This window comes from Mauremys mutica, chromosome 20 (assembly GCF_020497125.1).
Source record: "Mauremys mutica isolate MM-2020 ecotype Southern chromosome 20, ASM2049712v1, whole genome shotgun sequence".
NCBI classification, from domain to species: Eukaryota; Metazoa; Chordata; order Testudines; family Geoemydidae; genus Mauremys; species Mauremys mutica.
The window spans coordinates 20,747,773-20,773,774 of NC_059091.1; the positions used below are offsets into that span (position 1 = coordinate 20,747,773).

The window sequence follows — 26,002 nt, forward strand, 5'->3', positions numbered from 1 at the left end:
ACTTCAGTAATTCTGGATTTGTATCAATCGAAACTGAATGAGAAGCTGGCCCAAGTTCTCCCAGGATGGTAAATGCCAAGCCTTTGGGTTTTGGGGAAGGACAGCAACATGAAATCATTTCCCCCCCTTTTATTAACTGGATAGATTTGCTCTGCTCCCAATCCCACTGAAGTCAATGGAAAAACTCCAGTTGACTTCAACTGGAGCAGAATTAGGCCCTAATTCAGGACTTCAGGGTGGAGATGGCAACCACTTGGGTGAAGTCAAAGGTACTAAAATAGTTAAACACGTGAAACACAGCCCTCCCCTACCCCATACAAGGATAAGCCATAGAGTAGCAGCTATCAGAGGAGATTGGAGATAAGCAGCTTCCACTTCTTTGTAAAAAAGGGAACTTCTGGTGCTGGGAATGGAGCTGGGCTTTATTTTCTCCCACATGCAGTAGTAGTCTCCACTTTTTCAGGAGGACTTTTCACATTCCTGGAAAGAAAGCAAAGACGTCACGGTCAAGGCCACCTGAGTGTTTAATGTTGGAAAGGGGAACTCTCTCTTGAAGGCAGTAGACAAAAGTTCCTGGATTCTTTCCCTCTGGAGTGAAGGAACCAGGAGAAAATCCTTGCAGTGCTGTCTCCTCACTGGGGCCAGTCCATCTGCACTAATGAAGATTCAGTCCCAGTCTTGCTCAGAAAACAATCCTGATCTTATGCCCAAATAAATTTGTTAGTCTCTAAGGTACCACAAGTACGCCTCGTAGTTTTTGATGATACAGACTAACACGGCTACCACTCTGAAACCAATCCTGATCCAGTAATTTAAGTCATGATGTTTCGAAAGCCAGTGTCTGCCCACCCCACACTGAGAGATCCACAGAGCTCAAAAGAGAACCCAAGGAAGGAAATATGGAGGGAGGTTGCTATTTAAAATTATTTCTCTGCTGGTCAGAACAGTAACCATGGGCACATGGGATTCCCCCAGGTCTGGATGTGACAAATACCCAGTAGCTGTTCTCAGCTGGACTACATCAAGGCACCAGTCAGTTGGGGGACAAAGCAAGCTACATACTATAATGATACGCGCACTAGAAAAGTATCACTGGAAAAAGTAGAAAGATATTTATTATTAGATAGATCTAGATATTTAAGAGGAGACAGTGTTGCCTAGTGAATAGGGCACTGCCTTGGGACTCAAGACCTGGGCTTGTTCAATTCCCCTCTCTGCAACTGGTTTGGTGGGTGACCACCGATGAGTCGTGCCTCCATGTGCCTGAGTTTCCCTTATGTAAAATGGGAATAATTACACTGACCAACTTTGAGATCTACAGATAAAAAGTGCTATAAGAGAGCTGGGAATTATTCTTATAATTATTCTGATTTATACAAAATAAAAGAGCACCCATTCTATTCTTAAGGTGCCTTAAACAATCACTAACTACAATTCAGTAGTAAAAACCCAGCAGCCTAAAGATAACCAGACAGAAGGAAAATTAAAAATAACCCAGTTTTTCCACAGAACCAGCTTTGATCCCTCAGTCCCGCCAACCCTTTCTCATATACAGCCAATAGATACAGAAGACACAGCAGGCATCTGTTTATTATCGCTAGAGTAGATGGAGCTAGATATAAAGTAAGTAGATATTATTGGGATGGCCTATAACAACTTTGGCCATTCGATAGAGTAGATAGCTACATAGCAGTGAAGCTGCTGAAACTAGACCCTGTTTGATGGATGTGTCCCCAAGGCCGGTATTGGAGAAGAGATCAGCACGACTTACAGTTCCGGTGGTCATGGGCATAGCTGACATAGATAGCCTGGAAGTCTGAGACTTGGTTCTGGATTTTTCAATCCTTCTGATCCATCTCTTGTACTCTTCTCTCACCTAGAAAAAATATGGAACATGCTCATTGGCTCATGTAACACATGAGGAGCTCAGATAGTTTTACACCATTTGGTCCTAAATCTGAACAGAGCAAAAGAGCTAACATTCTTGTGACCATCTTCCCCACTGCGAATTCCAACACGTAAAGGGAAGGGGAAGGAGTGGTCCTCCATCCCCTAGTTGCAATGAGACACATTCTGATTTCAGTCACACCCAGGCAACATCCCTGACTTCATCAGGTTGAAAAATCTGGATAGAAATTTAGCCTAGAAAATGCAAGTTGATGCAGCTCCCACTAAACTACATATTAATGGGCTTGCTGCAGGTGTAAGTGGCAGTGTGCACAGCATTATGTCGGTGGGAAAGCTTCTCCCACCAACATAGCTACTGCTGCTTGTTGGGGGTGGTTTAATTACGTCGACAGGAGAGCTCTCTCTCATCAGCATAGAGCAGCTACACGAAAGATCTTACAGTGGCGCAACTGCATAGGTACAACTGTGCCACTGTAAGGTCTCTAGTGTAGATGTAACCCATGTCTGCTTGGTGTGGTGCTCTGTCCCCCTCTAGTGGCACCTAGTTCAGCTAGAGATTAACTAAGAGCCATGTGGCTTTTAGCCCATGCAGTAGAGCAGGGGTAGGCAACCTATGGCACGGGGGCTGAAGGCGGCACACGAGCTGATTTTCAGTGGCACTCACACTGCCCAGGTCCTGACCACCAGTCCAAGGGGCTATGCATTTTAATTTAATTTTAAAGGAAGCTTCTTAAACATTTTAAAAACCTTATTTACTTTGCATACAACAATAGTTTAGTTATATATTATAGACTTATAGAAAGAGACCTTCTAAACATGTTAAAATGTATTACTGGCATGCGGAATCTTAAATTAGAGTGAATAAATGAAAACTCAGCACACCACTTCTGAAAGGTTGCCAACCCCTGCAGTAGAGGCTCATGCATTTAGCTCCTGAGCTCCCAGATTCGATCCCACTCACCAGGGGCTGTTGGTGTAGACATGGTCACTCCTGGCCTTAAAAAAATCTGTGACTCTATGAAAACAGCACAATATAAGCTGCAGGAGAAAAGAGATTGGAGGAGAATGGCTGAATCTCAAAATAGGGAAAGGAGCAATAGGCACACAACACCTGAAAAGAGTGAAACCAAGACAAATGTGAACAAAGAAGCTCTGCTGGCTGGACATTAATGGAGCTGAACAGGCAACAGGGCATTGGCTTTACCTGCTGATTGAGGAGACAGTGCACCAGGAAGATGAAGGCTCCCTGCAGGCTGTTGATAATGGTGAATAAATATGCCATGACCATGGCTGCCGCTTTTGTTTGCAACAGACCAAGACTCCAAGTGCAGCCCAGGATGAACAGCTGGGCGATGGCTTTAAATGTCAGTAACCTGGAGTAAAGCAGATGGAGAGAGCCCATTACAACCCTATGCAGAGAGACTAAGTCAGTGGGCTCTGTGGGCTGTGGCAGGATGGCTTACACCCTCCAAGTAGCAACTATGCAAAATTCCCCTAGGGACCAATGGTGGGTAATGCTTCTAGATAGCGCTTCTACAAACAGGCCCTATGCCAACCAGATGAGAATGGCTTTTTCCGTCCCCTTTACGCTCTATGGGCCTGCTCCGAAGCACAGAGAGAGACTGCCATTGACTTCACTGAGTTTGGACCAGGCCCCAGTTTGCCAGCCCTTCTGCATCTTGTTCATTTCCTGATTTTGCTGCAAGCAGGCTCTGGCCATCAGTACCACACATCTGGGGGCAGCTGTTATTTCAATGAGCTGGGTCAGTGAAGGTTTTACCTGTTCTCTAATTCCAGGTAGGTATTTCTCCCCCCTTTTTATTCCTGATCCTTCAGGTGAAGTATCAGAGCATCTTACAGCCTTGAAGCTATTTACCTTCAGAACCATTCTGTGAGGTAGGACAGTGCCCTATCCCCATTTTAAAGTTGAAGAATCAAGGCATAGAGAGATTAAGCAACTTGCCCAAGGTCACATAGGAAAGCTGTGTCAGAACAGGGAGTTGAACCCAGGTCTCCCACAGCCCAGACCAGTACCCGAAGCACTGAACCATCCTTTCTCTCCCATTCTGATTGACTTGGAAACCACTATAATAAAGTCCTGCAAGGAGAACACCACATTCGCTAGAAACCATGGCTTGCCATTCAAGATTTGGTCCATTAGTCCTTACACCGCACTCATGATATGGAATAGGTCGCTAAATGATTGAAGGGTTTGTTGTATGCCCATTGCTGTAGCATGTGAGAGTACAATGCAGACTGACGGAACCAGATACTAAAGTCAGCTGACAGCAAAAGCAGCCTATGCATAGCCATACCAGGCAGATTCAGCCTTGGTGTAACTTCCTTGGTTTCAGCAGAGTTACAGATTTTACATAAGATTAATTTATGTATAGATATTTATATAGCACCCAGCATTGTAACATCTGACTTAAACCAATGTTGTGTTCCTAGCTCTGTCACTGGCCTGTGGTGTAACACTGACCACATCAATTTCCCTCTCTTTCCCCTCACATCCGTTTTGTAGCGTGGGCAGTGAGTATATGACCATGAAGTAATAATAGTGACATAGTAAGAATAAAGGGCAAAGGGCTAAGGAATGAGTAGCAAAAACACAAAATACCTGTTGACTGACACCTATAAAATAGCTTAAGCAGTTAGCATGAGTGCAAGGCCTTACAGCCTAAGTAGAAGTAGTTGCTCAATACGTTAGCATAAGTCAGTAAACTAACAGTTATCATAAGTCACAAAATGTTAAAAGGCTTTTTGTTTCTTGTTTTGTAATAATCACGTGATGCAAACTGCTGATGGGTAACTGCAAAAAGACAGTTACTACCAGTTTAAAGTATTTTTAAAAGAGGACATCCACAAATGCCTGATCGCAGGTAACCACAGTAATCCAATTAACATATGTTAATGAGCTTAGCCAAGTTATATACTAACCTGTAGAATAAGATCACCCCAACAATATAAAGGTAAAAACCTTAAAATATGGTTTAAAAATATGTGGTTTATATATGCATAAAAAATACAAGGGCCTATAAAACGTCTACTCTCAGGAACAGCCATTAAAATTCTCCATTGGCATGCCAAAGACAAACCAAAATCTGTCTCACTCCTTAAAGCTCTCCCCCAAAATAAAGTAGCATATACAGGTAATGGGGCTGGTCGCTCTCACACTGTTATACTGTCCCACTGGTTTAAATTGCTTTATTTAAACTAGTCATTGTGACAATAAAACATTGACAGTTACAGAAGGTCTTTGCTAAGTGCAAGTCTTTTTATTGCTGTGCCCGCCCCCCTCAAATTAGGTCTCTTCTAACCATTGTGAATTATAAATCCCAGCGACCATGGCCACATGTCCAGCTCTTCCAGAAAACACAGATTTAACAATTAGATACCAAGAAATCACTGTGCAGTTTTCCTTGTGCTGTCTCAGTTGTGCATAGCAAAAGGCATCAAACTAGGCTGAACAAAACACTAGAAAAAGTCAAGTATCAGAGGGGTAGCCATTTAATCTGGATCTGTAAAAAGCAACAAAGAGTCCCGTGGCACCTTATAGACTAACAGAAGTATTGGAGCATGAGCTTTCATGGGTGAATACCCACGAAGGGTCTCAGCTGCTTGCAGGACCAGGTTTTCAGTGTTCTGTTCTCCATGATTTTCTGATACCAAGTCTGCATCACACTGGAATTTCCTCAGTTTAATTGAGCCAAGGGCGCCTGTATCAAACACCCCCCCCGCAGAAGACTAACTGGACCTCTCAGGCAGGTTTAGCGCTTTCCTACCTTGTGTTTTTGAGGGTGGAGACATCTGCATTGAGGGAGGAGATTTTGTCTCTCAGGATCCAGAGGGTTGTGATAAAAAATGTTAAATTCATCTGTGGAAACAACACAACAACTCGAGCGGATCAGACCCCAGGTCCATCTAGTCCAGTATTCTGCCTCTGACCGTGGCCAGTACCAAGTGCTTTGGAGGCAGGGATAAGCTCCCCCTATATTAGTTCTCCCCTTGGTCTTGGTAGCTAGAGCTTGATTTAAATCCTGAAGCCTGGGGCTTAATATCCCTTCCAGAACTTTTCTTAGCCCTGATTAGAACAACTCTGGATATTATTCTTGCTCCCCATATAAATGCCCAAACCTCTTTTGAATCTTGCTAAAATTCTTCATGGATTCACAGTGCCTAGCACAATGGTACTTTGATCCCGGATGGTAGCCTCTAGCTGCGATTGTCATCTGAATCCTTCCTGCACCACAAGACATCACTTTGGGCACAGATAAGGCTCTGCCATCCCTCTCTCTTCTCAGCTGCTCTGTCTGTCCTCTGTGTTACGTTTCATAAACTTTCCTTCTCTACGTATTGTTGGATCATGGATGGATTCTTTCAGCTGCCCTCTTGTCCATGTTCCTCTGGCTGCCCAGTTTCACACCTGCCATAGCCGAAGCTCTGGTTTCATTCGTAACACCCAGCCCAGACATTTCCATCTTCTCTGCTGGGTAACTTGGGAGCTAAAGAGGTGCTGAACTCTGACAAACCCCAGCATTTGGTATCAATTTGTTCCATTCCATTGGAAACAAATTGTGTGTGATTTATTAATTATTTATGAATTTACTGTCATACAACTAAAGAAGGTGCCACTGTGACCTTGTCACTTTCCAGGGAGTAAATCCACGGTAGCTAGGCCACAACTCACTCCTTAACCAAACATCCCAATGTCTGACTCATCTCACTTTCAAAGTCCTTTCCCTGTGGCATAAACATAATTCATCCTAAATATACCCACCACAATAATAAGGCAGACTGGTCCAAGGAAACTCCAGATGAAGCCTCCCTCTATTGTGAGCCAGCAGCTAAAAGGCAAGAAGGAAAAAGGGTAACAAATTATCCCTGGCATTAAAATGAAGTGAATTCTCTCCTTTTGGTTGTCCGAGTTGATCTCTGGGTGGGGTGGGAGATGCAGGGAGAACGCTGCCTGCTTCCCTTTATGACAGTCTCATGGATGTAGCTTGCAGAAACTAGTCTTATAAGAACATAAGAATGGCCATACTGGGTCAGACCAAAGGTCCATCTAGCCCAGTGTCCTGTCTTCCGACAGTGGCCAGTGCCAGGTGCCCCAGAGGGAATGAACAGAACAGGGAATCATCAATTGATCCATCCCGTCGCCCATTCCCAGCTTCTGGCAAACAGAGGCTAGGGACACCATCCCTGCCTATCCTAGCTAATAGCCATCAATAGACCTATCCTCCATGAATTTATCTAGTTCTTTTCTGAACCCTGTTATAGTCTTGGCCTTCACAACATCCTCTGGAAAGGAGTTCCACAGGTTGACTGTGCATTGTGTGAAACATGAAGAAACGGGGATTGTCGAATATATTGTCTCTCTGTAATTCAGCCAATGAGTTGAGTGGGTAATGAGATATCTGTTTTCCCTCTGGGATGGGCGCTGCACGTACTGTTCAGAAGTTCCGTAGCCTTTGTGATTCACCGCTGCAGAAATAGCCACCACCAGGGCTGGGAATCCGTAGCCGAACGGGTACATGAATCTCTTCTTGAACTGGCCGGCGCTGGTGTAATTCACGACCTTCAGGTTCCTGACGGTGAGGAAGAGGTGCAGCCCCTCCAGAAACATCCAGCTGAAGCACGCCAGGAAGAGGTAGTGTAGGAGGCCAGCAATGACAGCACACGCCACCTGGGGGAGACAGAGAGCCCAGGGACTGAGAACATCTAGCTCGCTGAGACAGGGGAAGCGTTAGTTATTCGATATGTCCCCTCCAAGCAACCATTCTTGGGGAGGGATAGCTCAGTGGTTTGAGCATTGGCCTGCTAAACCCTGGGTTGGGAATTCAATCCTTGAGGGTTCCATTTCAGGAACTGGGGTAACAAAAAAAAAACTGTCTTGGGATTTCTCCTGCTTTGAGCAGGGGGTTGGAGTAGATAACCTCCTGAGGTCCCTTCTACCCTGATATTCTATTATGATTAAACTCTGGAGCCCAATTCTCATTTTACTGATGCTGGTGTAAATCTGGGGTACCTCCATTGAGGCCAGTGGTGTCAAAACAGTGTAAGAAAGTTCAGAATCCGGACCACTGAATTTATTCTGGGCATTGTGATACCAGGCATGTGAAGGGGCCCAATGGCAAAACCAATCCACTTTGATTATTAGTGCATCACATAGGTTGTAGCTTGCAGTCTGAATGCATCCTCCACCCCTCCCTCCACAAGCTCTCTGTGCCATCCTCCCATTCTCCTCTTCCTCAAGGACTCCCTGTGAATCCCCACATGCCTGGACTCATGCCAGGAGAGATGACAGTGGTGGGGTGGGGGTTGGCAGGAACATACCATTGTCCCGCATTCATCATCCCTTGGTAGGGTCTCTGTGTGGCCCCCCTTGCTTCCTCTCCCCCCTGTTATTTCATTACAGGAGCACTTAGGGGCCCCAAACAAGTTCAAGGACCGGTCGTGCTCGGCGCTGTACAAATACACGGTAAGCGTGTGTCTACACTGCAGCTGGGAGCATGAGTCCCCAGGAAGCAGTCCAGGCTAGCCGCCCACATACAATCATGACCGAACCTCTGGGTACTTACTCAGGCAGCTGGCCCAAGCTGCTGAGGCTGCACTGCTATTTTGAGTGTGTTAGCTCAAGCGAAGCTAGCATGTGTCTGAGCACTCTGGGAGGCACCCCCGCCCCAGCTGCAGTGGAGACCTACCTTAGAAGACAGTCCCTGCCCTGGAGAGTTTACGATCGAAATAGACAGGATACATAAGAGGGGCGTGAATTTTGCATGATTTCTTTACCTCATTGGTGACGCTCTTCACTGCGGTGAGGAAGAGCAGGTCGGCCAGGAAGAGGCAGAGACAGAGCTGCAGGTGGAGGGAGGTGCTGACGTTGCGGATGGAGCGGCACAGGAGGAAGGTGAGGATGGCAAGGAAGAGGCACAGCAGGGAGAGGGTCAGTCCCACATAGGTGATGATGGTCAGTGGGTAACTCTCCTATAAAAGGAAAAATTAAAGAAAATGTAAAGTTTGGAAATCACGCTGGAGAAACAGGAGCTTTGAAGTAACCGGATAATTTCCCAGGGCAATCAGATCTCTTGCTCCATTGCTGGAGAACATGGAGGACCCATCTGCTCCCTGCCCCTTTCACTAGGTAACTCAGAGGAGCAACACGTGTGTTGATTTTGCAGCTCCCAGATGATCTCTGGATCTCATGACTGTAAACTAACTGGAACAAATACCCGGCTGACTCATGCCCCGTGCCACCTATCTGACATCTAACATGCTGACCAAGTGCACCTGATCATGACTTTCCTACTGGCTGGCTCCAGCCATTGTAACTACAGCCAGAGGCATTACTCCTTTCGCGTAAGTGGTGGACGCCTGCATTTTGTGTGTCGAAGGGCTCAGGTTTGTTCTTGCAAACAGCCACAGCGTCTGTGTGAATGCAACCCCAGCTTGTTACACGTGGACCATGAGTTTAAGTGGATGGTTGAAATACCTTGCTCGCATGTGAAGCCATCAGGATGGCAAAGCTGGACAGGTGATTACAGGTGCAGGTGGTGTGAGTGCTGTTTGCATGGAGAAGTCTGCAGCCTTCAGTAGACCAGGTGCCAGTGAAGTTCCAGAAAACACAGATAATCTTGTCTTCCATTTCCTTTCTCTGGAAACAGAAATTGCAGCACCAGCATCAGCCTTGTCCTTTAAGGAGCCAAGGGCTAGTTTAGCCCAAACTAAACCAAAGAGGAGCCAGAGCTTGACAGACAGAGCACTGGGATTGTATTCCTAGCTCTGCCATTGACCTGATGTGAAATCTCTTGAGAAGTCTCTGTGCCTCTGTTTACCCTCCTACCCTTTGTCTCTTCTTTGCCCTGGTCTACACACAGCCCCGGGGTCGAACTAGGGTACGCGAATTCAGCTACGTGAATAACGTAGCTGAATTCGAACTACCCTAGTTCGAATGACTTACCCGTCCAGACGCCGCGGAAGCGAACTCCACGGCTCCAAGGTCGATTCCGCCAACTCCTCCTGCCGCGGTGGAGTACCGGAGTCGACCGCGGCGCTTCCGGAGTTCGAACTATCGCGTCTAGATCAGACGCGATAGTTCGAACTCCGAGAAGTCGAACTCGCCGCGTCGACCCGCGCGGTAAGTATAAACGTACCCTTTGGGATAGGGCCCATGTGTTTGGGCAGTGCCTGGTATAATTGGACTCTGCTCTCAGTGTGCATCTATGTGCCACTATAATAACGGATATCGGTTTCACAGCAATATAAGCCCATTGATCTGGATTGGGGTAAACGCGAACAGTCAGGCATCCAAGCTGACGCCCCACTGGTACAAAATATTGCAGTTTAGAAGTTCACCTGGGAATTTCCATGCTTTTTGAAGGCTTTAGGGTGGGTATGGCTGGACCCTTAGCATTCACCCATTTTCAATTTTAAGTTGAATTGCTTCCTCATTTAAACTTAATGTGGTGGAGAAGAAAGAGCCAGTGGAAAGATTCAAATTGTAGGGCATCTGTGGTACTGATGGGCAAGGAAGATCATTTTAGCAGGACTGTAGGGGGGCATTATGGGTACTGGAGGGCCCAGAGAGGAGGCTGCAGTAGATAGGTGGAAGGTGACCAGAACTATGGCGAGGGCAGAGAGGAAAAGCCAGATTTTTGGGGAAGATGCAGCATCAAGATTTGGACTCATCTTGGAGGTAGAAAGGGAGGCAGAAGGAGTTGAAGATGACCCTCGTTAGTGAGGCCAACTGGAAGAGGACGGCAGTGTTGACCACAGAAGCACAGAGAGAAAACAGTGGGTAAAAGCTCTTAGCCAAGAGGGGCCCCTTTTCCATTTCAAGCAGGGACATGATTGCCAATCACCTGTTTATGCTCCAGGGTGAAGTAGAAAGGTTTGGAGAGGGGACCAGGTTTCCCAATGGTCCCACTCACTACCTTCGAATTCAGCGTAGTGCTATCCAGTTTGTCATTCCCTCTCAGGTTTTGCTGGTCAATAAAGTTATTGTTCAGGATGGACTCGAGAGTGGCATACGATATGAAGGCAACGACTCCAGAGCCTGCAGGAGCAAAGATGCAAGAGGTGATACCAATTCAGCCTGTGTCCTGTCTCCTGTGTCACCCCGCAATGAGCTGGAAGAGCTCTTGGCTGGTGGGTGCAGCCGAACCAGTGATGAGAAGGACACAAGTACGGAGAGATGGAACGGCTTCCCCAAGTTTGCACAGAGTGTTAATGGAAAAAATGGGACTAGTCCCCAGGACTCCTTACTCCTGCACTGGCCAATGAATAACACTTCCTCCTAGGGGCCCATCAGCCAGCCAGGACTCAGCAGAGCATGTTGCACTCCAGCTCCGCTGCCGCTAGAGCTGGAAAATCCATCCCCATCCTGGTCTGTCTGAACCCTCCAGCCCTGACATGCCCTCTGCACCAGGGAAGCCACAAGGGAACCATTTAATTTGTGCGAGGGCCAGAGCCCCAGCACCTCTAGGCTTGGCAGTTCAGAGCCCTGGCACCTCTGGGCTTGGCAGTTCAGAGCCCCAGCACCTCCAGATTTCCTGTGTCAGTTATGAAAGTAAAAATGTTGCTTGAGTCCTGGCACCTAATTGCTTGAGTCCCAGCCCCACTTTCATTACAAATTACGCACTGCACAGAGGGCTGGTGTAAAGCAACCCAGGACCCCCTGGGGAGTCTGTCAGGGCTGCTTCAAGGTCCCTCTGCAGCCCTGGAAGATCTGGCCTCAGAGCTGGAGCTGTGGAATGGGTTGGAGTGGTTGCATTCCTTCCACTGCCTGTCCAGACAACTCTCAGATGGTACCTGGTTCACTGGCACCAACCACTGTCGTGCAGTCAATGCTCATCATCTCGTTTTCAGCGTTCAGTTCGATCATCTTCCCTGCCCGACTGCAGTTATCCGTAACCCGCTGGGCCACGATGGCTGGGGGCGGAAGGACAAGTTCTTCACTGCGCTGCTTTGAAAACTACCCTCCCTTTAGCACAGAGCCTGATTCTCCTCCCACTCCCGTGGCGGCAGGGAGCAACGCTGCAGTAAAACCAGCAGAGCCGAGAGAAGAATCAGGAGCCCGGATTGTCTTTATGTCCTTTGTGCCTTGCACCTAGCACAATGGGGCCCTGCTCCATCATGACTGCGGCTTATAGGCACTACCACAATCCTGCTACTTGCTGAGATCAGAGCCCCGTTGTGCTGGGCACCATAGGCAAATGGAGCAAGAGACCGCTCCTGCCCCAAACAGCAGAAAGGAGTCGTGTCCCCATTTACATGGAAAACATAAGCACCGTGCGAGCAAGCAGGCAGGAAAGGCACCCAGCTCTCTTATGCTTTAGCCCAGCACCCTAGCACCGAGGCCACCTTTCATCGCCGAGAGCAGCTAGGGAGGCAATCAGAGCTGTACAGAGGTTTTTCCTTTTTCTTACTCATCGTCTCGGCTGTGATCGTCTGCGGCTCATTCTCGGAACTGTTCCAAGCAGCTTCCAAGGCAGCCAATTCTGCACGCTGCAGAAAGGCGGTGGCTGCCCATGCAACCTCCTCCTTGCTCCAAGTAGACTGCTGGGCAGTGGCATTGAAAAGCGAATCGAGAGAAGTGAAGACTTCCTGGGGTTTAAAAAGAAGATACCCAGGGTAAATCAGGGGCTGTCAAACAGTGGTCCACTGGTTAACAGGGAGATGGTCCCATAGATCCACCACTTATGCTCCCCATTCGCCATCATGGAACATCCCAGGACAGCTACAACTGCTTACATGATTGGGTGATGTTAGGCAGACTTTTAAGGTTCCCTACCTCTCCACGTGCTTCTTATAGTCTGGCCCTCTGCTCCGCATGGTTCCCATACTACGCAGTTACCAGCTCCCATCAAGATACTGCCTCGTTCCCTTTGCCCCACAACATTCATCACCCGCTCTTGGCTGGCAGCTGAAATTCCACTGGCTGTTGGCTCCAGTCTACTCTTCTAGAATAGAGGCAACTAAGCCTTGTTTTCAGCTGCTTTTAAAGACTCCCCCCAGGTTTATCTTTGGAAGGAAGTATCTGGAGACTGGTTGCAGAAGCTGGGGACGAACAGGAGGGACTTTGCCTTGGAGGGCAGGCACTGGCAAATACAGGTACAGCCTCTGACCTTCAGGGATTCTGATTGGTTTCCATTGCCACATGCAGATTCCAAGGTCTTTGAGGTCTCATTCAGGATGGTGCAAAATCTATTGCTTTTCTGGTTTCCCTGTAGGGGAATCAGGGAAAAAGGAGTTAATGCTGTAACATTCCTATCCATGTCCAACCAACTGTTGTGGCCCTCTTAACCCACTGTATCTTTCAATCCATCCGCTCTATCTAGCTCTGGCTATTTCTCCATCCACCCATCTTCTCCATCTCCACCCTTCTCTAGGTGCCAGCTCTAGTCCATCCATCCTCCCACTCCATCTCTGTCCATCCATAATATCCAACCCAGAAGCAGAACACACACTGTCTGAGTTCACGAAACATCCATTCACATCCATTCTCTCCCTTTTTCCCTCCTGCCCTGAACACGAAGATGACCCAATTGAGAATCACTTGACACATACATGCTGGGTCATGTTGCCGCACTGGCTTTTGAAATCATCTCCTTGCAGAATCCTGGGCTGGCAGCGGAAGAGGTTTTCTAGGGAAGGAAGCAGGGAGCCAACATTGGGGCCTCTCTTATAAGGATCAAATCTCTTTGTGATGGGATCAAAACATCATTACACTTTCGGGCAAAGAAATGAAACCCGGCAAAGTCCAGTCGACAGCAGAGCTGATGCTAAAGCTAAAGGGACTGGTTTATGGAGCCCAAAGGTCATGGTGTGAGTGGCCCAGCAAGGACAAGATTTCCTTCTGAGACACTCACCCATGCCTAGGGAGTCATGCAGAACTGACGGAACCAAGTCTGGCCAGATGCTGGGTGGGGAACTCAGAAGAGCTGGAATCTTGGCTCCCATTCCAGGCTCTGGAAGGGAGTGTCCACTAGTGGTCACAGACTCTTCTGCCTGCTCATACCCAAGCTTGGCTGCTTCAGCCTCATCCCTCCCCACCACTTCTCCCTGTCCCAGTGCTGTTTCTTCCTATTCCTGGCTCTTGTCCCAGTCCCAATCAGAACACCTCAGGTGTCTCATCCCAGTCCCGGTCTCCTTTCCCAGACAGTCCCACTTCCCCTGCATCTCAGCTGCTCATTCTGTTTGTCTCTCTCCTCCCCTCTTAGTTTCTAGCTGAGCCCACTGCCAGCCCCACAACGTTTCCCAGTCCCATTGGTCCCAGTTTCAGTGTCCCTCCCCAGATACTTAGTCCAATCTCATTGTTGTTCCCCCAGACCAGCTTCTTGACCCAATCTCTTTATCTGGCCAGTCCCATCTTCCCTCTGCACCCTGTTACCTGGTCAGATCTCTCTCCCCACCCTACTTCCACACCTTGGTTTCCAGTCCCAGTCCATCCTATCACTCACACCTGCTTGGTTACCCTCTATTGTTAGCATGCTAGCTCGATGGAAGCATAGACGTACCCTTAATCACTGCAGCATACTCACCAATCAGTAGAGTACACGGATAAATAACTTTTCGGGGAAGGGCAAGAGCTGGTCCCACTGACATTAGAGCAACACCCATTACTCTCGCCACATTACAGAGCTCCCACTAACCTAGCTGGGCTCCGGAGGCGATACTCACTGACACATTTCACTGTTGCATCAGTGAAGTGTTCCTCCCCAGAACTAGATGTAAACCCCTGATTGCAGGTGCAGCGGTAGCCTCCAGGGACGTTTTCACACATTGCAAAAGCAGGACAAGTAGACAAATTCTGACACCTGTCAACTGTGAAAGGAAGAAGGCATCACATCATTCAAAGATAGCAACGGATAACCCTTTGCACCTTTTGTTTGACTTCTTCAGTATGTTTCAGATTAATTCATTAATCTTGTTAATCATGCAGCGAGGGAGAAAGTGTGGACCTAACAGAGCAGGTGGTTGAGGTGGGAGAACCAAGGCAGCTGGCCACTCTTCTCAAGACATCAGGGAAAGGATCAAGAAAAGGCCTCCTTACCTCTCCCCTGAAGCCAGGAAAACAGGAGGACTTGGGAAGTGTAGCTGTGACACCCTGTAGCCCATAATCACCACTTTTATATGGCTATGATCTATTTTGTACAAAGTATGCCCTGTGAGGTATCATTTGGAAACTCATAATCTGATGAATATTCTTATCCTGTTGAAATGTGTGTAACAAACACTGCATGTGAAATTATGAGATTTTGCTTTATGACTATTACTAAAATATTTTGGAACTACTGTGTAGTACTCATAAGCAAGTTCCTCAGAGACCAGAACACACTGGCATGCCAACAACATGCTAAAGAGTCATCCCCTGGCTAATCGGAGATTCACCAACTGAGGAGTCCTCTGAAATTTACAAATCAGCTGAAAGACAGTATGGTGCTCATATATTGCCTATTCACATGACTCAGCAAGAGTATTTCCAGCACACAAGAATTGGGGTATTTAAAGGGGGACAACAACATCCATTCTCTCCCTTTTTCTCTCCTGCCCTGAACACAAAGATGACCCAATTGAGAATCACATGTCACATACGTGCTGGGTCGTGTTGCCGCACTGGCTTTTGAAATCATCTCCTTGCAGAATCTTGTCGACCTTATCGCTCTCTGGTTATAATGTCAATGAAATCCTGCCCATGAACTGAGAACTGCCTGCAGCATCTCGTGTGGTGAGAGGGATGTTGGCTTCAAATCTTATTTAGCTTGGTAACGTTTAGGAATTAACTTGAGGTTTTATCTTTTTATTTCTTTTGTAACCAATTCAAACTTTTGTGCCTTAACACTAAAAATCTCTCACTCTCTCGTTAATAAACGTGTTTTATTGTTTTATCTAAACCAGTGTGTTTGGGAAACCTCTACTGGAGATAACAAAGGCTGGGGCATAAACATTACCCTTTGTTGGAATGTCAGACTATAATCTTACAATGATCTTATAATGTCCATGGGTCTATGGAACAGTCTAAGATGCCCATTTTTGGGGACCCAATCCTGAGAGTGGGGATATATCAGTGTTGCAGAGTATCTATCCATGGATGTCTGGGACAGTATTTATATAAACATCTAGGAGTAATTTTGCAGGCTAGTATCTGTGCATCAGCAAACCAGAAGTGGCTCGTCTGACAGTAAAGCAGCATACAAGGAACCCCAGGTCAGGGGGTTAGGTTGCACCCTGGGGAATTTCACAGTAGGAATGAAGAATGGGAGTTGGGGGTAGGGAGGTTCTGATCCTCTGGACAGGCTACAGTGGGTTTTAGTCCAGAAAGAGAATAATCCCCCGCTAAAGTCACCATTTTGTCTTAAAATCCATCTCCACCACCAGCAGCAGCAAGAAATAATTTTGAAAGGGCCTGGTTACATAGCTGTCAGTAAAGATCTTGACTCCAGAGCTCAATGCATGGCCATCGTTGCAAGCATAAAAGTAACTCCAAAGGTCATGGTGTGAGTGGCCTGGCAAGGACAAGATTTCCTGCTGGGACACTCACCCACGCCTAGGGAGTCATGCAGAACTGACGGATCCAAGCCTGGCCAGGTGCTGGGTGGGGAGTCAGAAGAGCTGGAATCTTGACTCCCATTTCAGGCTCTGGAGGGGAGTGTCCACTAGTGGGCACAGACTCTTCTGTCTGCTCATACCCAAGCTTGGTTCCTTCAGCCTTATACCCACACACACAACTTGTCCCTGTCCCAGTGCACTTTCTTCCCACCCCTGGCTCCTGTCCCCGTCCCAATCACAACGCCTCACGTGTCTCATTCCACTCCCAGTCTCCTTTCCCAGACAGTCCCAGTCTACCCCTGCACCAAATTCTCCCCTCCCAGTTCTGGTCTCCTTTCCCAGTCAGTCCCAGTTTCCCTGCATCCCAGCTCCTCATTCCATTTGTCTCTCTCCTCCCCTCTTCGTTTCCAGTGTACCCACTGCCACCCTGCCCCACAATATTCTCCAGTTCCACTGAGTCCCAGGCCCAGTGTCCCTCCCAGGTACTTAGTCCAATCTCACTGTTTTTCCCCCAGACCAGCTCCTTGACCCACTCTCTTTATCTGGCCAGTGCCATCTTCCCCCTGCATCCTGTTGCCTGGTCAGATCTGTCTCCCCATCCTACTTCCACACACTGGTTTTCAGGCCCAGATCCATCCCACCACTCGCACCTGCTTGGTTACCCTCTATTGTTAGCATGCTAGCTCGATGGAAGTGTAGACGTACCCTTAATCACTGCAGCATGCTCATCAGTCAGTGGAGTACACCGATACATAACTTTCTGGCAAGTTCAAAAGCTGATCCCAATGGCATTACAGCAACCTCCATTACTCTCGCCCCACTACAGAGCTCCCACTCACTTAGCAGTGCTCCGGAGGTGATACTCACCAACGCACTTCACTGTTGGATCAGTGAAGGTTTGCTCCCCAGAACTAGATGCAAACCCGCGTTTGCAGGTGCAGTGGTAGCCCCCAGGAACATTTTCACAGGTTGCAGAAGCAGGACAAGTAGATAAATTCTGACATCTGTCGACTGTGAAAGCAAGAAGGTACTACGTGGGTTAAAGAGAGCAACAGATAATCCTTTGCACCTTTTGTTTGATTTCTTCAATGTGGTTCACATTCATTCATTAACCTGGTTAACAATGCAGTGAGGGAGAAAGCCTGGACCTAAAAGAGCAGGTGGCTGAGGTGTGGGAACCAAGGCAGCCGGACACTCTTCTCGAGACATCAGGCAAAGAAACATGAAAAGGCCTCCATCCCCCTCCTCTGAAGCCAGGGAAACAGGAGGATGTGGGAAGGGTAGCTGGGACACCCTGCACCCCATATTCACCACTTTTATACGGCTATGATCTATTTTGTACAAAGTATGCCTTGTGAGGTGTCATTTGGAAACTCATAATCTGATGAATATTATTATCTTCTTGAAATCTGTGTAACAAATACTGTATGTGAAATTATGAGATTTTGCTGTATTATTATTACTAAAATATTTTGTAACTACTGTGTAGTACTCATAAGCCAGTTCCTCAGAGACAAGAAGACACTGGCATACCAGCCACATGCTAAAGAGTCCTCCCCTGGTTAATCGGAGACTTATCAACTGGGAAGTTGTAAACAGGAAATGTACAAATCACTGAAAGACAATTTGGCATTCACATACTGCCTACCCACAGGACCCACCAATGGTATTTCCAGCACCCAAGCACTGAGGTGTAAGAAGGGGGACAAGAATGCTTTTACCCACCTCTCCTGTCTACCTTATCTCTCTTTACTTATAACATCAATGAATCCTTGAAAAACACTGAACTAAGAGGAGTGGTCCCAGAATGAAAGGAAATCCAGCCTGTGAACTGTGAACTCCCTGCAGTATCTGGTGTGGTGAGAGGGATGTTGGCTTCAAATCTTATTTAGCTTGGTCATGTTTATAAATTATCTTGAGTTTTTATCTTATTTCATTTGCAACCAATTCTGACTTTTGTGCCTTACCACAAAAAATCTCTCACTGTCTCCTTAATAAACATGTTTTATAGTATGGCAAGGCACCTTCTTGGTCTCCCCAGCCTCCGCTGCGGTTAGCCCTGGCGAGACAGGCTTGGGTAATATGGTCTCCCTTGGGGCACAGGGGAAGTCCATTCCTTCTCCTTTTTAGCTTATTTTTCTCCCTTGTGGGAGAGACTACTGCCTCTCCTCCTGGTGAGGCTCGCTGTCTTGCTGCTCCTCACCTACTGGCAGCAGGGCTCCTTCTCTCTCTTCTCTCCTCCCCTCCTTCCCCCCCAGGGGAGGGTTTAAAAACGTCTCAGGCAGCCCTTACTTGGAATCAGCTGATCCTAATTAACCTCAGGTAGCTCCCTCTCAGCTGATTCTAATTGATACTTTGGTAACCCCTTCTCAGCTGAACCTGACTGACCTGTAGTTACCCCGCAGTTGATAGGGAGGAGGGCCTTTTAACCCTCTGGGACTGATTTCTACCTCTCCCTTGCAGCTGTCTGTCCTGAGTTTATCACAATAGTTTTATCTAAACCAGTGTGTTTTGGAATCCTCTACTTAAGATAACAAAGGCTGGGGCATAAACATTACCCTTTGTTGGAATGTGAGACTATCTATGTTCTTATAATGCAAGGGGTCTACTGACTAGTATAAGACGCACAATACTGGGGTGCCAAGGGTGAGAGTGGGGATATGCGGGTGTCACAATGTATCTATCCATGGATGGCTGGGACAGTTTGCAGTCCCAGTTGCATCCCACCACTCGCACCTGTTTGGTTACCTCTATTGTTAGCATGCTAGCACAATGGAAATGTAGACGTACCCTTAATCACTGCAGCATGCTCACCAGTCAGTGCAGTACAGAGATACATAACTTTTCTGGAAACTGCAAGACCTGGTCCCAATGGCATTAAAGCAACCTCCATTACTCTCGCCCTACTACGAGCTCCCGCTCACTTAGCAGTGCTCCGGAGCTGATACTCACCAACGCACTTCACTGTTGGATCAGTGAAGTTTTGCTCCCCAGAAGTAGATGCAAACCCACGTTTGCAGGTGCAGTGGAAGCCCCCAGGAACATTTTCACATTTTGCAAAAGCAGGACAAGTAGATGAATCCTGACATCGGTCGACTGTGAAAGCAAGAAGGTACCATGTCACTGAAAGAGAGCAACGGAAAACCCTTTGCACCTTTAGTTTAACCCTCTGTTGGAATGTTGGACTATCTATGATCTTATAATGTCCAGGGGTCTACTGAGCAGGATAAGATGCACATTTCTGGGGAGCCAAGGCTGGGAGTGGGGATATGCGGGTGTCACAATGTATCTATCCATGGATGGCTGGGACAGTTTGCAGTCCCAGTTGCATCCCACCACTCGCACCTGTTTGGTTACCTCTATTGTTAGCATGCTAGCACGATGGAAATGTAGACGTACCTTTAATCACTGCAGCATGCTCACCAGTCAGTGCAGTACAGAGATACATAACTTTTCTGGAAACTGCAAGACCTGGTCCCAATGGCATTAAAGCAACCTCCATTACTCTCGCCCTACTACGAGCTCCCGCTCACTTAGCAGTGCTCCGGAGCTGATACTCACCAACGCACTTCACTGTTGGATCAGTGAAGTTTTGCTCCCCAGAAGTAGATGCAAACCCACGTTTGCAGGTGCAGTGGAAGCCCCCAGGAACATTTTCACATTTTGCAAAAGCAGGACAAGTAGATGAATCCTGACATCGGTCGACTGTGAAAGCAAGAAGGTACCATGTCACTGAAAGAGAGCAACGGAAAACCCTTTGCACCTTTAGTTTAACCCTCTGTTGGAATGTTGGACTATCTATGATCTTATAATGTCCAGGGGTCTACTGAGCAGGATAAGATGCACATTTCTGGGGAGCCAAGGCTGGGAGTGGGGATATGTGGGTGTCGCGGTGTATCTATCCAGGGATGGCTGGCACAGCATTCATGTAAACAAATGGACGTGATTTTGCAGACTGGTATCTGTGCATGAGCAGGCCAGGAGTGGCTGGTCTGACAGTGAAGCAGTGTAAAAGGAACCCCAGGTTGGGGGGCTAAGGGGAAAAAGCAGATCAGGTTTCACCCTGGGGAATTTCACAGAAAGATTGAAGGATGGGAGTTGGGGGTAGGGAGGTTCTGATCCTGTGAACAGGCTACAGTGAGTTTTAGTCCAGAAAGAGACTAAACCCTCACTAGGGTCACCATTTTATCTTAAAATCCATTTCCACCACGAGCAGCAGCAAGAAATCATTTTGAAAGGGCCTGGTTATGTACTGTCAGTAAAGATCTTGACTCCAGAGCTCAATGCATGGCCATCGTTGCAAGCATAAAAGTAACTCCAAAGGTCATGGTGTGAGTGGCCTGGCAAGGGCAAGATTTCCTGCTGGGACACTCACCCACGCCTAGGGAGCCATGCAGAACTGACAGAACCAAGCCTGGCGAGGCGCTGGGTGGGGAGTCAGAAGAACTGGAATCTTGGCTCCCATTCCAGGCTCTGGAGGGGAGAGTCCACTAGTGGGCACAGATTCTTCTGCCTGCTCATACTCAATCTCGGCCCCTTCAGCCACATCCCCCCCCTGCACATGTCCCTGTCTAAGTGCTGTCTCTTCCCATCCCTGGATATTGTCCCAATCGGACCTCCTCAGGTGTATCATCCCAGTCCTGGTCTCCTTTCCCAGACAGTCCCAGTTCTCTTGCATACCAGCTCCTCATTCCATTTGTCTCTCTACTCCCCTCTTCGTTTCTAGCTGTGCCCACTGCCAGCCCCCCAAAATTTCCCTGTCCCACTGACTCCCAGTTTCAGGGTCCCTGCCCAGATACTTAGTCCAATCTCATTGTTGTTCCCTCAGACCAGCTCCTTGACCCACTCTCTTTATCTGGCCAGTGCCATCTTCCCTCTGCATCCTGTTGCCTGGACGGATCTCTCTCCTCACCCTACTTCCACACACTGGTTTCCTTTCCCAGTTCCATCCCACCATTCGCACCTGCTTGGCTATCTTCTATTGTTAGCATGCTAGCTCGATGGGAAGTGTAGACGTACCCTTAATCACCGCAGCATGCTCGCCAGTCAGTGGAGTACACTGATACATATCTTTTCGGGCAAGTGCAAGAGCTGGTCCCAATGGCATTAGAGCAATGTACATTACACTCGCCCCATTACAGAGCTCCCGCTCACTTAGCTGGGCTTCAGCGCTGATACTCACCGACGCATTTCACTGTTGCATCAGTGAAGTATTTCTTCCAAGAACTAGATGCAAACCCCTGATTGCAGGTGCAGTGGTAGCCTCCAGGGACGTTTTCACACGTTGCAAAAGCAGGACAAGTAGACAAATTCCGACAGTTGTCAACTGTGAAAGGAAGAAGGAACCACGTCATTCAAAGAGAGCAACAGATAACCCTTTGCACCTTTTGTTTGACTTCTTTAGTATGGTTCAGATTAATTCATTAACCTTGTTAATCATGCAGGAAGGGAGAAAGTGTAGGCCTAACAGAGCAGGTGGCTGAGGTAGGAGGACCAAGGCAGCTGGTCACTCTTCTCAAGACATCAGGCAAAGGATCAAGAAAAGGCCTCCATCCCTCTCCCCTGAAGCTAAGGAAACAGAAGGATGTGGGAAGGGTAGCTGTGACATCCTGTAGCCCATATTCACCACTTTTATGTGGCTTTGATCTATTTTGTACAAAGTATGCCCTGTGAGGTATCATTTGGAAACTCATAAGCTGATGAATATTATCACCTTCTTGAAATGTGTGTAGCAGACATGCATGTGAAATTATGAGATTTTGCACAATGATTATTACTGAAGTATAAGCAGCAAAGAATCCTGTGGCACCTTATAGACTAACAGACGTTTTGCAGCATGAGCTTTCGTGGGTGAATACCCACTTCTTTGGATGCAAGTAGTGGAAATTTCCAGGGGCAGGTTTATATATGCAAGCAAGAAGCAAGCTAGAGATAACGAGGTTAGTTCAATCAGGGAGGATGAGGCCCTCTTCTAGCAGTTGAGTGAAAACCAAGGGAGGAGAAACTGGTTCTGTAGTTGGCAAGCCATTCACAGTCTTTGTTTAATCCTGAGCTGATGGTGTCAAATTTGCAGATGAACTGGAGATCAGCAGTTTCTCTTTGAAGTCTGGTCCTGAAGTTTTTTTGCTGCAGGATGGCCACCTTAAGATCTGCTATTGTGTGGCCAGGGAGGTTGAAGTGTTCTCCTACAGGTTTTTGTATATTGCCATTCCTAATATCTGATTACTGAAGTATGTTGTAATTCCTGGGTAGTCCTCATAAGGAATTTCCTCAGAGACAAGAACACACTGGCATGCAATCAACATGATAAAGAGTCATCCCCTTTAATGGGAGATTCACCAACTGGGGAGTTCTCAACCGGAAATTTACAAATCAGCTGAAAGACAGTTTGGTGCTCACATACTGCCCAACCACAGGACCCAGCAAAGGCATTTCCATCACACAAGGATTGGGGTGTAAAAAGGGGGGAAACAATGCCTGTAACCACTTCACCTGTCTACCTTATCTCTTTCTTTTCTTATAACATCAATGAATCCTTAAAAAACAGGGAAGTAACGGGAGTGGTCCCAGAATGAAAGGAAATCCAGCCTGTGAACTGAGAACTGCCTGCAGCATCTGGTGTGGTGAGAGGGATGTTGGCTTCAATTTTTGTTTAGCTTGGTCATCTTTAGGAATTAGGTTGAGGTTTTAGCTTTTTATTTCTTTTCTAACCAATTCTAACTTTTGTGCCTTACATCTCTCATTAGTAAACATGTTTTATTGTTTTATCTAAACGAGTGTATTTGGAAACCTCTACTTAAGATAACAAAGGCTGGGGCGTAAACATTACCCTTTGTTGGAATGTCAGACTATCTATGATCTTATAATGTCCAGGGGTCTACTGAGCAGTATAAGATGCACGTTTCTGGGGAGCCAAGGCTGGGAGTGGGGATACGTGGGAGTCGCAGCGTAGCTATCCATGGATGGCTGGGACAGCATTCATGTAAACATCTGGGAGTGATTTTCCAGGCTAGTATCTGCGCATGAGCAGGCCAGGAGTGGCTGGTCTGACAGTAAAGCAACGTAAAAGGAACCCCAGGTTGGGGGATTAAGAGTACACAGAAGTTCAGGTTTCACCCTGGGGAATTTCACTTTAAGACTGAAGGATGGGATTTGGGGGTAGGGAGGTTTTGATCCTGTGAACAGGCTACAGTGAATTGTAGTTCAGAAACAGACTAAACCCCCGCTAGGGTCACTATTTTGTCTTAAAATCCATGTCCACATCCAGCAGCAACAAGAAATAATTTTGAAGGGGTCTGGTTACGTAGCTGTCAATAAAGATCTTGATTCCGGAGCTCAATGCATGGCCATCGTTGCAAGCATAAAAGTAACTCCAAAGTTCATGGTGTTAGTGGCCTGGCAAGGGCAAGATTTCCTGCTGGGACACTCACCCACGCCTAGGGAGTCGTGCAGAACTGACGGAACCAAACCTGGCCATGCGCTGGGTGGGGAGTCAGAAGAGCTGGAATCTTGGATCCCATTCCAGGCTGTGGAGGGGAGAGTCCACTAGTGGGCACAGACTCTTCTGCCTGCTCATACCCAAGCTCGGCTCCTTCAGCCTTATCTCCCCCAAACACAACTTGTCCCTGTCCCAGTGCAGTTTCTTCCCATCCCTGGCTCTTGTCCCTGTCCCAATCGGAACGCCTCCTGTATCTCATTCCAGTCCTGGTCTCCTTTCCCAGCCACTCCCAGTTCCTCTGCATCCCAGTTCCTCGTTCCATTTGTCTCTCTCCTCCCCGCTTAGTTTCTAGCTGCACCCACTGCCAGTCCCACAACATTCCCCAGTCCCACTGAGTTCCAGCCCCAGTGTCCTTCCCAGGTACTTAGTCCAACCTCATTGTTGTTCCCTCAGACCAGCTCCTAGACCCACTCTCTTTATCCAGCCAGTCCCATCTTCTCCCTGCACTCTCTTGCCTGGACGGATCTGTCTCCCCACAGTAATTCCACACGCCAGTTTCCAGTCCTAGTCTCATCCCACCACTCGCACCTGCTTGGCTACCCTCTATTGTTAGCATGCTAGCTCGATGGAAGTATAGATGTACCCTTAATCACTGCAGTATGCTCACCAGTCAGTGGAGTACACTGATACATAACTTTTCCGGAAACTGCAAGAGCTGGTCCCAGTGGCATTACAACAACCTCCATTACTCTCGCACATTACACAGCTCCCGCTCACTTGTAGTAGTGCTCCGGAGCTGATACTCACCGACGCACTTCACTGTTGGATCAGTGAAGTTTTGCTCCCCAGAACTAGATGCAAACCCGCGTTTACAGGTGCAGTGGTAGCCCCCAGGAACATTTTCACATTTTGCAAAAGCAGGGCAAGTAGATGAATCCTGACATCGGTCAACTGTGAAAGCAAGAAGGAACTATGTGGTTTAAAGAGAGCAACAGATAACCCTTTGCACCTTTTGTTTGACTTCTTCTATGTGGTTCACATTCATGCATTAACCTTGTTAACAATGCAGCGAGGGAGAAAGTGTGGACCTAACAGAGCAGGTGGCTGAGGTGTGAGGACCAAGGCAGCAGGCCACTCTTCTCAAGACATCAGGCAAAGGAACAAGAAAAGGCCTCCATCCCTCTCACCTGAAGCCAAGGAAACAGGAGGACGTGGGAAGGGTAGCTGTGACACCCTGTAGCCCATATTCACCACTTTTATATGGCTTTGATCTATTTTGTACAAAGTATTCCCTGTTAGGGAAACTCATAATCTGATGAATATAATTATCTTCTTGAAATGTGTGTAACAAATACTGCATGTGAAATTATGAGATTTTGCTGTATGATTATTACTAAAATATTTTGGAACTACTGTGTAGTACTCATAAGCCAGTCCCTAAGAGACAAGAACTGGCATTCCTGCAACACAGAAAAGAGTCATCCCCTGGTTAATCGGAGGTTCACCAACTGGGGAGTTCTAAACAGGAAATGTACAAAACAGCTGAAAGACAGTTTGGCGCTCACATACTGCCTACCCACGGGACCCATCAAGGGTATTTCCAGCACCCAAGGAGTGGGGTGTAAGAAGGGGGACAAAAATGCCTGTACCCACCTCTCCTGTCTGTCTTATCTCTCTTTGCTTATAACATCAGTGAATCCTTGAAAAACACTGAACTAAGAGGAGTGGTCCCAGAATAAAAGGAAATCCAGCCTGTGAACTGAGACCTGCCTGCAGCATCTGGTGTGGTGAGACGGATGTTGGCTTCAAATCTTATTTACCCAAGTTTCGCTCCTTCAGCCTTATCCCTCCCCACCACTTCTCCCTGTCCCAGTGCTGTCTCTTCCCATCCCTGGCTCTTGTCCCCGTCCCAATCAGAACGCCTCAGGGGTCTCATCCCAGACTGGGTCTCTTTTCTCAGCCAGTCCCACTTCCCCTGCATCTCGGCTCCTCATTCCATTTGTCTCTCTCCTCCCCTCTTAGTTTCTAGCTGTGACATCTGCCAGCCCCACAACACTTCCCAGTTCCACTGAGTCCCAGTTTCAGGGGCCCTCCCCATATATTTAG

General features: G+C 47.5%; 1 protein-coding gene across 1 annotated transcript in view; it reads right to left on the reverse strand.

Moving 5' to 3' along the window:
• Positions 1–353: 353 nt before the first annotated feature.
• LOC123353822 (adhesion G protein-coupled receptor E1-like) overlaps positions 354–26,002 on the reverse strand; it is a 34,557-nt gene continuing 8,908 nt past the window's right edge. Inside the window, exons 4-22 of the mRNA XM_044995234.1 lie at positions 24,704–24,847; positions 21,641–21,784; positions 20,020–20,163; positions 19,411–19,554; positions 17,326–17,469; positions 14,590–14,733; positions 13,477–13,553; positions 13,035–13,133; positions 12,336–12,513; positions 11,719–11,838; positions 10,770–10,963; positions 9,401–9,562; positions 8,701–8,895; positions 7,359–7,594; positions 6,689–6,755; positions 5,694–5,785; positions 3,113–3,281; positions 1,772–1,876; positions 354–480 (exon numbers count right to left, since the gene is read on the reverse strand). Of these exons, the coding sequence (XP_044851169.1) occupies positions 460–480; positions 1,772–1,876; positions 3,113–3,281; positions 5,694–5,785; positions 6,689–6,755; positions 7,359–7,594; positions 8,701–8,895; positions 9,401–9,562; positions 10,770–10,963; positions 11,719–11,838; positions 12,336–12,513; positions 13,035–13,133; positions 13,477–13,553; positions 14,590–14,733; positions 17,326–17,469; positions 19,411–19,554; positions 20,020–20,163; positions 21,641–21,784; positions 24,704–24,847 (2,579 nt within the window). The 3' untranslated portion in view covers positions 354–459. The remainder of the gene's footprint in view (positions 481–1,771; positions 1,877–3,112; positions 3,282–5,693; positions 5,786–6,688; positions 6,756–7,358; positions 7,595–8,700; positions 8,896–9,400; positions 9,563–10,769; positions 10,964–11,718; positions 11,839–12,335; positions 12,514–13,034; positions 13,134–13,476; positions 13,554–14,589; positions 14,734–17,325; positions 17,470–19,410; positions 19,555–20,019; positions 20,164–21,640; positions 21,785–24,703; positions 24,848–26,002) is intronic.